Raw genomic sequence first — 13,695 nt, 5'->3', positions numbered from 1 at the left:
CTAGAGAACTAAAGCAGCTGCTCTCATTATTAGATCTGTTTTGATATTAAGAAGAGTTTAAGCTATTTAAATCATGGGGTCAGACACTACAGCAATAAAAGATGATCTCAAGCTTCCAGTGCATCATAAAACTTGCAAGTCACATATGAACTACACCGATGCATTTGTACTGATAGACATGTGAACCCTACAGACAATTGCTATTTTTTGGACCCTCTAATTTTGTTTTCATTACACAGGTACAATGCAGTGAATGAGATAACTGAAGAATGAAGAAACCACACACTCTATCAGTCAATCCAAACTGAGAAATTTAACTTAATGTTTTGCATCGATCATTCTAATTTATACTTTGTCTCTAATTTCTTTCACTTAAAAGCAATTACTTCAGTTATCTCAGAGAAGTATAATTGAATTGTTAGCTTGCACCCAAAAGAAAATGTAAGGTCTGCTATGAAACACCTAACCTACCATGATGACAATGTTCTGTGACTTTCCAGATCTTCAGGATATTTAATTCTAAAAATAGGTGGGTCATTGAAAATATCTTTTAGGACACGAATCACAATGACTAGTGTTTATTTTCTTTTGCAATAAATTCGTTTTTATCAATATTCTGACTGAGTCTACATGATCAATCTGTATAAAATCTATTTTAAATCACAGATTAATTTTAAGTAGTTTAACTTATAGAACTAGGCCTGAGTGCTAAACAATGTTATTGAAAGTCTGTAAAGTTGTGAGTATTTTCTGCAGGAAGCAGAGAACACACAGACCTGCACTGGGACATATGGTCTCTCCTAGAGAAGTTTTTTGCCATGCATAGCCTTTGGCCAAAGCCCACCATCTGTAGCTTCAACTTTCTCTCCAGCTGCTGGTAAAGGTGAAGTATAGAACATATGCTGCACAAAGAGTAACCTTTACATTAGGGTTTAGTTTATTCTTTGGTTTGTTGGGTTGGTTTTTTTTTTGTTTTTTTTTTTGTCTTTTCTTTTTTTTTTTTTTTTTGAACATTCAGAGACATTTTTCAACAAAATATTTGTTAATGTAAAACTCAGAAAAGAAAACTCAAAATCAGAGCTTAAAAAGTTACGTATACAACTAAGAGCTCCAGTGGGGCATAGATTAGTTATTTATGTAAAGAATTTTCTTCCTCAGTTTTGGAGAAAATGCAGGACAATAAAAATACAGGCATTCCCTTCTTATGTTTGGGATGTATGCACAGAAGGAACAAATGTCACATTCTCCCAATGTGAACTGGGAATGAGCATCCTTGAGGTATGATTTAAACAAAGGTGCTTGACACACTGTCATTTCTACCCTAGAACGATCCCAACGAGCTGGAAAATGGCTGTGTGCGAGTAATAGAGGATTCTAATATTACTTGGCAAGACATAATTACTGAACACACGACTTCCACCTCTATATCATTGGTTTTGTCTAACTTAGGTCATAAGGGAAGCCAACTGCATAGAGAACGTGTGTGTTGCCCAAAGTTTCCACATCATTTCCAAAAACTTGGCAGTGTTCACAGCATCTGCTCCCAGGCAGCCCAGGGTGCTGCAGGACAGGAATGGAGTGAGCAGAACTACAGCTATGCCAACAAACTTGCATAATAGCTCCTGCCCAGCCCAGGCATGGCTACAGAGAGCAATCCATGAGCACCAAAAGTCACCATACACAAGAAAAAATGTATATAGCCACGTAATCTAATACACTCTGCTGGCTGAACACCTCAAGCATTTCTATTTGCTTTTGACCCTGAACAAAGTGAAAGTTGTTGGACTAAATAATTTACCTATTTTGAAACACTAAGTGGCTGACAGGTACCATAATAGCACATGGAAGAATAGCATTCCAAATATATGCCTACACAGCTGGTGGAGGGTAAAGCAATGAGAAGACAGAACATAACAGGAGGATAAAAAACATGTTTAAAAAGAGGCACATTCTTTCACAGGTTGAGAAACATGCAGAATGACACAACTGGTGTGTTGTTGAACCCAGGTCCTGTTTCTAAACACCCATAACTTCCATGACTTACACACAGCAAAGGTCAGCAATTACTTTTCAGAGAGTTCTTTATATGGTAAATAGAAGCTGATTATAAAAAACGTAAACGAATACATTTTTACTGTCAAGATGCACATCATAGGTAAATTTGAAAAAAACAAAAATAGTCCCTCCAAAAACATTTTAAGCTTCAATTTCAACAATTACTTTTAATTTCCTTTCATAATGTTTTTTCTTGTTGCAAGACTATAAACACCTTCATTTCTTTTTCATTTCCTTGAAACATGAACAGGGAATAAGCAAAACATCCTTACTCTCTCATTGCTCTCTTCAGAGCACTTACATTTATATATTTCTTCCAGGAAATGGTTTTGACAAAGCATCAGTAACACTTTTATTTTCATAGCACTTCCAAAAATGATATTCCAAGCCATAAACAGCATTTTAAGAACTAAGTCCTCATCTCAGAACTCAGAGGGAAAAAATTTAACACCCCTCACCCTCAAAAAATGAACTAAAACTCCCAAATAAATAACAGATAGTGATCAGGCCAAAGGAAGAACACCCAGCTGAGCTTATTTCCAACATAAGTCAACTGAGTTTGCCCTCATCATTACTCAATACTTTTTAATCTCTTAAATGGATTTTTGAAGGTTAAAAGGATATCTTTTCTGGCTCTTAATGATAAAAGTTTGCCTGAAAGCATATTTTCTGGTTTATTCCTGCATTTCGGGCACATACCATGCAGTCTACTATTTCTTGCAAAGGTGTTCATCTTGGCTGCAGCTGCAGTGAAGTCTGAATGAGTAAACTGCTCACATGTGCAGTGTCACATTACTGGCCACACTTTCTTGTCACGGCTCTTTTGTGTCACATCACTGTAGGCAATTATTCAAAGAATTTTAAAGGTGCAGGTAGGTATCTCCTGTTTGGGAAGTATTTTATGAGAATGTTTTCGTACAATGATCTAGCAGCGAAGATAGGTCACCACAAGAAGTGCTTCCAGATAATGCAAGTGCTACTTTAAAATGAGCTGGGATCACTTCCTAAATGAACACCTCCCTATAGAAGCATTCACTCACACAATTCCAGTTTTTATCTGACAGGCATTCTGGGAAATAGCAGTGTTTTAATTGAGTCCCAGCCAGCAAAGTGTTGGGATTTATGGTGTAAACTAGACTGCACTAAATTTTAGCCTGAAGTGAAAATACTCACTGGTATTCCCTGTACAGCCTCATTTACAGCAGCTTGAACTGAAACCATAGAAGTGGCTGCATATGAATTTTTTTTCCCTGAGAGACAATGTTGGAGCATATTGACATGCACAAGTACTGCTTCAGGAAGTCCTAATGAAATGTGGCTGGCTTAATCACTGGGCTTTTTATTTGGACATGACACCAAATTCCCATGAAAAATGAAGTTGGGGCTAAACTTAACACCAGCTTGACCAAGCAGCTCCTTGTATCCATCTGCTGTGCCATTATTTTGGATCTGTGAGGGTGATTTTGCCCAGGCAGAGAGTATAAGAGGAGACAGACACAACAGGCCCCCCAGCAGCCTTACCTGACTGCCCAGGTGGAGGAACCCCTGATGGTCCCCTGGGCAGGCACAAAAACACCGTCAGGACGGCGGCTCTGTTTCCTGAGCACGGCTCGATGGCAATCGGCTTAGGAGCACCCTGGAGAAGGAAAACACCCAGGTTAACCTTTGAGATCCCCATTCCATTTTCACTCATGCACCTTTAGGGTTTTTTAATGAACAGTGTAATAGTGGGAAGATATTTTTTCTGTTGCATTCCCACAGATTGTCTGAACCATGTTAATTGACTTAAAAATGGGTTCTGACAGCCCACGCTGCAGATCTAACCAAACAAAAAATAAAGCATCAGAAGGACAAAATTTTACTGAATTTTATAGTCTGCTAAATGTAGTGATATCAAATTAAAGCTTAGGAAACAGCAAAACCTTTTGATATATACATCGGTATCTGAGAGTAGCCAACTTCCCCATCTCTATTAAGAAGTATCCATGTGAAAGAATTCTGCTTCAACAGCATCCATCACCTAGTCTGCCTAATGCCAAAACTATAAAATGAGTGCAAATATACACTATATACCAATAGCTAAAGGCAGTCAATCCCTCTTGAGAGCCCCAGACCAGGAATTCTGCCTTCTCTCTGCCTGTCCTGCTAAGGAAATGATTTCTTCAAGGCAGAACCTTCCTGATTCTTTTTGCATATGCAAAAGATAGGTGCAGTGCAACTATATTTATATATGCTCAGAAACCATCTGAAAATGTTGCCTGTATGACAATCACCCTGCTTTCTCTTCTGTAATCTATGATAGCAGTGGTGTTGATGGCAGGGGGTTTGTGCTGTTACCAAACTCTCATTAACTATATAGATAATTAAATTTGCAGCTAGCTTTCAACTAAATGGTTGCTAACTAATTGTTCTTGATGTACCAAGGACAGTAGGAGTTGGGAAAACAAAGCAAAGCTGTCCACAAAGGCATAGAATAGTAAGTTTTAAGATGAAAATTTACAATGTATCCACATTTCCATGTTCCCAAGCTTTGTGTTCACTCAGAGATAGGCATTTCACTTCTGAGAGCTTAAACATTTAGTCAAGCACTAAAGATATTCCTAAAAACATTAGGTCAAAATCAGCATAATCATTTCTTTCTTTTTCTGTTTGCAAATTTTCTAAATGTCTGTCATGTTCCAAGGCAAAATATGAGTTCAACATTTGGATTCAAAATTCAAAGCCAGAAAACTTTCTATTTACATAAAAAATGCAATGTATACATAAATGTCAACTGATTCCAGTATTCTAAGAAAAAAATGATAGTTTAGTCAAGTTAAATACACTGCAAAGTACTTGATATAAGGAAAACAAAGGCACTTCCATCATGTAAAGCAATAATAATTCTCTATTTTTCTACCTCCAAGTAACCAACATTTATTACTGCTCAGTGAAAAAAAAGGTAAATATACTTTTTATTTTTTTTTACTTCATGGTCATATTTAAAAGGCATTTCTGTAGATTCTTTTAAAGCTACACCATTGAAGAACTTGAGTAAATAATGACATCTAATTTAAAAATGCCATGTCATCGGGAATGACAACTTACATTCACCAAAACCTTTACCAAATGATAAAACAGAAAATGAAAACCCCAAAAGCTCCAGCTGGTGTTACTAATGCAAGCAATAGAGCCTTTAAGTCAACATTCCTGACTTGTCACAACAGCAAATCAAACAAATATTTGAAAACACAAAGGAAATGAAATCTTCATTGTAAAATGTAATTCAGAAAACTTTATGCAGTCACACAACTGAAAAGAACAAATTCACTGCTATGACTTTTAATTTGGTGATTACTTTCTTATAAATCCACATGATGATATTTTCTTTTGCTGTATAATATGAACCCTTTGATCAACAGGCCCCATCCTTCTCTGTTTGAAGTTTATACTAATGCTCTTCAAAACACAATTGGAGGAAATAATTTCTGATAAATACTCCTTCAAAGGACTTCATCCAAAAATAAAATACAGTAAGAATTTTGTGCTTTTTTTTTCTTTATAAAAAAATTAAGACTGCAGAAGCAAGATGTCTTATCTTAACTTCACATCATTCAGGTTCCCTAGCAAACTAACACAGTAGCATAGAGCAAATGATAATAATTTAGATAGCCTAAGGTTTGTCAGTTGTTTAAAGATAAATACATAACCATGAATCAAAGTTATTTCACAGGGACATAACATGTTCTCTGAAATGTGCCATTTATCATGCATTTTCCACGGGCTTTTTGGAGGAGATAAGGTACATGTTTGTTTGCCCAAAGCAGTAAGCTACCATGATTTACTAGCTAGAATTATCTTTTTTTTCCCCCCCTTGTATAGAAAGTGACTTATATTTTTTGTCAAAACCTCAAATGACAATCACAGATTAATAAAAGTTTATCAGTGGAAGACATAACAAACAAACACTTCTTTGATAAACTTTTACTCCTATCATCCCTTTTTATATACACACTATGACAGAAAGAGGCGTGTCAGCTGGGAAGGTGAAAAAGAAAGTGGCAGAGAACGATAAAGGATTAAAAGAGCATATATTATTAATATTGATAGGGAAAAAAGAAGAGTAACCCAGAGCATATAGAAAGAAGAAATAAGTGGAGAGGGTAGGGATTAAATCAGGTAATTAAAAAAAAAAAAGTTTTATCCACAATTTAACTGTGTATTCATGCATTTATTCACAGAAAATAAGTATCAGGAGTCATCTTCACAGGTTCCTAGATTTTTATTAGAGAAAAGGTTCTACATTCTCCCAATATTTTCCTGAAAGTCCTAAAAAGCCAAAGTTCAGCTGCCTGGTGAGTTTATGAGGAAATACCAAGCTGTGGGAAGATCCTTTTGGATCTGTTTCAATAAGAAATAGATTTGGGCTGAATAATTTATTTTCCTTCACACAACAGATGACAATATTACCATTGCTGGCAAAAAAAACATATGGCAGTGTATGCCATATTCATGCTTTATAAAAGAAAGCAGGAAAAGAGGTGAGTATATTTCTTTAAGCATTGACAACCTCTGCAAATCTTGCATTATTTTGTCTGTTTGGGAATAAAAGAGTTGATCAGCTTTAGAAATGCAGACCAAGGAGAAGCTGGGAAGTGGATTTTGTCCCCTTCGTGGTTGGGATGGGCAGCAGAGAGCAGGAGGATTTTAATGGTGCTGTGTGAACTTGTCCAGTGTCCAGTCTCAAATTCTAAGAGATCTCAGAAGTGGCAAGCAATGACATGAGAGAGGAAAAACCTGAAGAGGTGAGAAGAGCAGGAGGACAATGACTGAGGGAATGTTCATGGAGCTGCTCTAAGTGCTCAGTATCTCCTTGGGCAAAATGCACTGAAACTTCAGCACTGATCTGAATCTATGAAAATATTTAATATTGTGACTACAGGAAGACGGAAAGTATAAAGAGTTTTGGTCTATCTGTATTCCAAGAAGTGGTGCCTCTCAGATGTGCTATAAAACTTCTGATTTTCAGTACTAAGTAATATCCCTCTATATATTTTCTGCAACAGTCTAAGTTAGGTGCATCCAATTTTTAAAAGTGCATTATTATACCATAAGAAAAATACTTCACATAAGACTAAATGGCTGCAAACTCATGCCAAAAAAGCAATTAGAAAATTGAATCAAGGAATTAAGGATTAATGTGAGCATGTTACACCTGTCAGAAGCAATAAGTATTTTGACAAGAACAGAATAAAGTTTGACAGTGTGCACAAATACAGATCTGACATATAAATCAAGTATTAAAATGCAAACAGCTATGCATTAATCACTGTAATGTTTCCTAACTAAAATGGTCTTGGTAGTACTTACAAGAATTCATTATAAATAAAACTTCAGTTCTTAAGAAAAAGCTTGAATCATACTTCTTATTGTATTAATTATTTATGCCAATTTAAACTCAGTTTTTAATCATATTATTAAAACAGCATTAATCTGGTGAATTCCACACAAACTAAGCTAAATACCTTGGCAAATAAACAATCAAATCTGCTGTTGCAACAGGATTAGGACCAGACTCAGAATGTAAACAGCCACTTTTCTGGATTTTTAATGTGGAAGACTTCAGAGGAGAAAAAATGGGGGGAAAAAAAAAAAGATTGTGTCCTCCGAAGAGGTAAGAGATGCAGAAAAGGAGGAAACATAAAATTCAAACTGTTATATTACAAGTATTCACATCTTCATTTGCTCTAAGCTTCTGGTGCTTTTCCTAAATTCATTGGTTATTTTCTGAGTTACATGATTTATTTGGGATACAAAAGTCTCAGATTCCAAAATGCACTTGAGTACCCAGGTTGGATTTTGGTCAAATTAAGTTGCCTACATGCAAATCCAAAAGCTTCAAGAACCTGTTAGCTTTACTATTAGAATTAAAAATTTCCCAAGATTTGAAAGTTGTCTCTACCTGCCAGGCACATTTTGGTCTCTTCAATGCCTGCTCAGGATTCACTGTCATTCCTGCAGCTGCCCTGGCTTTAGAGCTTAATCAAAGTAGCTGTTCCCAAAACATTCTCATCAAATTAGGTTTTTAAATTGTAGTTGTGGCCACTTTCTTTTAAAACAGAATTGAAATCAGAGATTAACTCTGTTTTTTATGGTAAGAGGACAAACCCTGGTTACCCTGTTCTGCTTTTACTAAATGCATCTTTGAGGTGAAATTCTCTGGCCTATAATTAAAGATGAAGTCTAAAATGCTGTGACTGTTCTGACCATTTTCAGTGCAGCAAAGGCAGACTTCTCAGCAGTGCTAAGAAAAAAAAAAAGAAAATTCACCCTCTCAAAATCACAGAATTCCACTGATGTCATCTGGCTAGGGCTTTTTTGGCCATTTTCCTGAAGAAACTCCAACTGTCCCTTATGCAGCTATCTTTCCAGGAGAAGGAGATGGCAGACTCCCACTGCAGACAACCTCCATCCTACCTCCACCTGATTCTGTCCATGGTCATTTACCAAGAGAATCAAACCCAGCAGTAACATCAGAGGAAAGAAGCAGCACTGTCTGTTCCTCCCAGCAAAATCCCACCACTTTCACAGCACCTGCTGCTGCTCCAAGGAGAACCTGACACTTCCAGAGTGCTGGAGCTAAGACAAAGCCAGGAACAAAGCCTGCCATCAGCACTGCTGGTTCTGTAGCCTGTCAGTTCTACACCACATTACTATTCTAAGTGTTGGGTGAACTAATGAACTAATGCTCATTAACATACTTTTGAGTATGAGCTTCCCACCCACCCACAAGTTTTGACAATTTTCTCCACAGATTTATTCAATGAGTAATGAGCTTTAATGATAGTGCAACCAAAAAAAAAAAAAAAAAGCTTTCACAAAACATCGTTTGTGTAAGGGAGAAATCTACTTCAGGAAAACGCAGAGACAGAATAAATAAACAGGGCTGGGGCACTGAACATTGCCTGTGGCTGGCAGAGGAAACACCAGTTCTTCATATGACTCCAGGGTTTTACAGAAATTCTGAGCACCACTGAAGACTTTCATTCTTTCATTTAATGCATCACATAAAGTTCCTCTCTTGCAATTAGTGAGTGGAAAGCTTCACCTCATTTAAACCTGAAAGAATGGCCCAAAGCCCGAGCGTCCTCAGCACTCTGAGTTTCTACACTGCACCTTCTTTTGCCTGAGGATTGCTAAGTGATTTCTACTTTTGGCTAATGAGGTCCCACTAACCTTTTGGAAGAACAGAACCACATTACCAACAGCAGCAAAAGCTGGTGAACTTTTTGTTGTATCTCATAATTCTTCTACCTAAACTGGAAGAGACTTGAGGCAGCCACCTTTGCTTCTGTGACAGAGTGACTGAATCATCCAGCTTCACCAATTCACTGGGAGGACTCCACCAACCCTACCAAACCTTCAAAATGAACAAGTTTTACCTGAAAACTTCTAGCATGCCAAATAAAGCTTTATTGATAATTAAATGCAACCCAACCAAAATTACACTAACGTTTCTCATTGCTTTTTTAACAGCACATTATATTTCCATTTTAATTCTGCCCCACTGATTTTGCAGAACACAAATCATTAATTTCCTTGTTTCAAAATAGAAATGGAAATATCAGACTATACTGGAACATTATTTTCCATAAGAAAAGCAGTGGAAATGAACAATAAATAGAATACATTATGATTACCAAGCTGTTATTATGGCCCCAGTGCACAAACTGCATTGTTATCCTTCAATTTATTGTCTTGCTTCTCTGTCTCAGCTCTAACAATGATAGACTGCATTCTTTCATGAAGTCTTTTCTGAGTAGAATATGGTTGTTAGTTCTGTACTGATCTGAAATTTATATATTAGTCTTTAAGTGTTTATGCTCAGAAGAGTCATATTTTTAATATAAGAACTATGTTTATTTGCAACAAAGTTACCCTCAGTTAATCTAGTAAAGGACTTCATTTCAAAACCTAATAATATGTCATGTGGCATTTCATTAGCAAGAGAATTATGAATTGACATTCTGATAAAAACTGATTTACTAAGACCAAGCTATGAGAAACACCTGCAGATACATTTATTTTCAGTGGGGCTTCCAGAAAGAGCTCCTTATCAGGTCTGCTATTCAGTTTTTGTCCTACTGTCTAGAGGTTGCTTTTCCTGAACTGTGACATCAGTGTGCACCATCCTGGAATTTTCTTGCTTGTCAGGGGTGGCTGCAAGGAACACTGATTGTATTTCTTTATCCATGTCCCCCTGTATGCAGTTCCCTGTGTCTTCATACTATTAAATAAACTTGGTTTTACTTTACTATTACATCTTGCCCATTAATGAGGGTAATTCCAGGTTAATATGGAAAATATTGAACATAACTTAGAGCGGATGGTGTGTAGTAGTTGGACTGGATTACTGCCAGAGATATTCCCTAGAGCTTCCAGAATATTCCCCTATTAAGTTCTATGAGTCTGATTAAAGGCTGGCAGTGACAGCGTCCAGTTTGTGAAAAGAAATTTATCTTGGCAGCATCCAGGTAGATCCTGTTGGGAAAAGCACCTGAGACTCTGTGTCTGTGGCATATACCAGGAATCATGTATCCCCAGGTACCTTCCTGTAAATTCTTCTGACTGCCATCCTGTAAGTCAAAGTGGTGCTGTGCAGTGAAGTGATGCTAATGGGCATTTGTTTCCCAGATGGGCATATCTGCTGGATCTCCAAGGATTAGAAATGAGAAGCAGAGAATTCTATTATTCCTTTACAATTCAGCCTTAAAGACTAACCTATGAAAACTCATTTCCCCGGGGATGAATAACTGACAGTCCATCACTGCTTGAGCTGGGGCTGATCACTTAAGAGCAGAGAGTCACTCCCATATGTCACAATGGGTTAATCTTACCCTAGACTGCCTGTAAAAGAGGACATGGTCCCCTCAGAGCCACTACTAACTTTCCAGGGTTGGGAAAGATAAAGTACAAGGCACAATTTAAACTCTGCCTCACTTGCAGGCTGACAGTGTGGCTGTGGTAATAGGGAGGGCTAAGTGTGAGCACAGCACAGGTTTCTTTCTCTGGGAACAAGCAAACTGAACCAGCTGCAGGCTTTTGAAATGTCCATGAGGAGCTCAGAAGGGCAGCCCTTTGCTCAGGGGGGAATTATAAAGTTTCAGTCTGTCATTGTGACAGTGAAACTCAGACAGAAGGCAGAAGCTCTGACTAACAGTTATCTTTTGTGATTGCAGAGATCTTATTCCTGTAGCTCTGCATCACCCCAGAGTCATAAAAGATAAGGTTTGATCATCATTTAGGAGATCAATGCCAGATGTGAGGGTTAGGAAAGGCGAATGTCCTATAAGGATTATGCTGTATTTTGCATTTCTTGCAAAATTGGAAAGAAAAATATAGTACCCTGTATGTCATCCAAAATACAGTGTTAGTGAACTTTTCCTCAGCAATGCCTTTTCAAGTTCTTTTTTAACCTCCTGGCCACATGCAGGATGGCTAGTGAATGATAAATTAAAACATTTCTACCTGGAATTGTAATAATAAAAAAGAGAACTAAATCAAGACATTGTGAAAACTAGCTGTCAGCAGAAGGGATTAAAGTGCAAACCTGGCAATATTCTTAATGCAGGAAAAAAATGTTAATGGCATCAGAATAACAAATTACTTTCAATCATGACAACTTACACAGATCACAGACTAGGGAATGTAGGGAGGACACGAGCAAACGTCTGAAAGTGTGACGTAGTTTTTCTTCTCATTGTCCTTGCCATGGCCCAAGGACAGCTGTAAAGTGTGTACACCAGAGCCAAAACCATTCTGAAACAAATGATCCCTATTTAAGATGTGAAAGTCTATGGAAGTTTTCATCCCAGTGACTGCACGTGGACATTGTGGATCTGATCGTAGCCGCTCTGGCAGCTGGAGAGCAACAAGAAATAAAAGATTTCTGTTATCCAAGGAAAAGGAATGAGATGGCAGCAAAAGGGAGCCTGGTTTTGCTGTGTTATATGGTGGTAGCAGCAGCATGTGTTAAACTGCCTTGGCAGTGGTTGCTGCCAGCAGGGGAAAAGGGAGAGGGAAGGTTGGCAGGAGTGTGAAAGCTCAAACCAGACCTTGTCTAAGGTGTTGCAAGATGTGTCTCACTTTCCTCTCTTGAGGACCTCTATCACCTGCTCTGACCATCCACCAATTTGAAAACATAATTGAGTAGTTTTTCACTCTAATCTTATGAATTAATTCAAATCTGAAATATCAGCTGCTTAAATCAGCACAGCACAAGTAGCAGCCGAACTATTTTGATTTACACCAGCTGCAAATCTGACACTATGTTATTCATTTATTAATACTGTCCTTGAAAAATCCTGCAAATAACTCAAGCTCAAGTATTATCACTTAATGTTGCTTCCTAAGATGCTCCCCATCAAGATTGTTAGTACTTACTGTGCTCATATTCAGAATATCACTAAAAATGCACCAAAAAATGGAAGCTACAGGATCTAATCTGACAAATAATTAGACACATGAGAATTAGTGCTTGAAGAAACTTTGCATTAAAGCAAACACGATTACTTGCATGAATGAAACTATTTATTCTTGTTACTCATGTTAGCTCAACATATCTGATGGAATACTTTTTTCTTAAAGAGATAGATTTTTTTATTATTAAAAAAAAAAAAACAAAACTGCTCCTTTAAAATATTACAAAACCTGTGTAATTTTTTAGTAATTCAGTACAGATCTACAGTATTAAGTATTTGCTGAATCCTACTTACATGGAAAGTAAGTGGATCTTTTTTGGGGGGCTTTGTGGGGGGTTTTTTGGATTTTTTTTTGTTTTGTTTTGTTGATTGGTTTGTTTTTTTGGGTTTTTTTTTCTTGGCTTTTTGCTACTTTGTTTGGGGTCTTTTTGTTACCATATTCCAAGCTTGCTTACGCACTTGGGCATTGCTAACTGAAAATGAGTGCTAGGGAAATATAGCCTAGCTCAACTCACCCTTCTGCTCCAGTCATATTTCCTATGGCCCAGCAGCACTGCTAATTATGTCATATATTTATTATTCTCTTCATTACATTAAGGTGGTGCTCAGTCACCACCACCAAAAATTGTGGTTCACATTAAATTCTGTAGTCCCAATCCTTTTTGCATGAAAATATTTATTTTGCTTCAGAAAATGTTGTCACTTTAAATTTGACACTGCAAAATTTAGCAGCAGTGATGATGATTTTAGCATCTTATCTTCAAAAGAAATACCATTTTCACAGCAGACTGACCAACTTTTTGAAAGAGTTTCCTTGAAAATTCACAAATTTGTGAACTTTTCATTGGAATTTCCTTCAGAGCCTTGCATTTGTTAAGGTTTGTACTCTGCCTATAGACTTTTCATATCTAACCAAATGATTTCTCTTCCCCTAGTTTATGCATGAAGTTGAAATCACTGACAAGACTAAAGCAGAGAAATGTTTGTCCTGTACATCAGTCAACAGAATAACACATTTACTTTTGGTCTCTATGTAAACTCTGATTTATTTTAGCAGTGGCTAAAGTATAAAGAGGTAGATAACACATTTTACCATTATTTTCTGATTCCTCTTCCCCCTTCCCAATACCATTCCCAGTCCTATGAAAATAATGCTCTGTATCAAATGCCACTGGTTAAC

General features: G+C 37.1%; 1 protein-coding gene across 2 annotated transcripts in view; it reads right to left on the bottom strand.

The window, feature by feature from the left end:
- The window catches only part of ATRNL1 (attractin like 1), a 431,847-nt gene that overhangs the window by 48,044 nt on the left and 370,108 nt on the right, over positions 1–13,695 (bottom strand). For both annotated transcript variants that reach the window (XM_066554160.1, XM_066554162.1), the window contains one exon: positions 3,577–3,691. In XM_066554160.1, the coding sequence (XP_066410257.1) occupies positions 3,577–3,691 (115 nt within the window). The remainder of the gene's footprint in view (positions 1–3,576; positions 3,692–13,695) is intronic.

This window comes from Molothrus aeneus, chromosome 8 (genome assembly GCF_037042795.1).
Source record: "Molothrus aeneus isolate 106 chromosome 8, BPBGC_Maene_1.0, whole genome shotgun sequence".
In the NCBI taxonomy this organism is placed as follows: Eukaryota; Metazoa; Chordata; class Aves; order Passeriformes; family Icteridae; genus Molothrus; species Molothrus aeneus.
The sequence above is the reverse complement of the archived record's forward strand: the minus strand, read 5'-3'. Positions and strand labels throughout refer to the sequence as shown.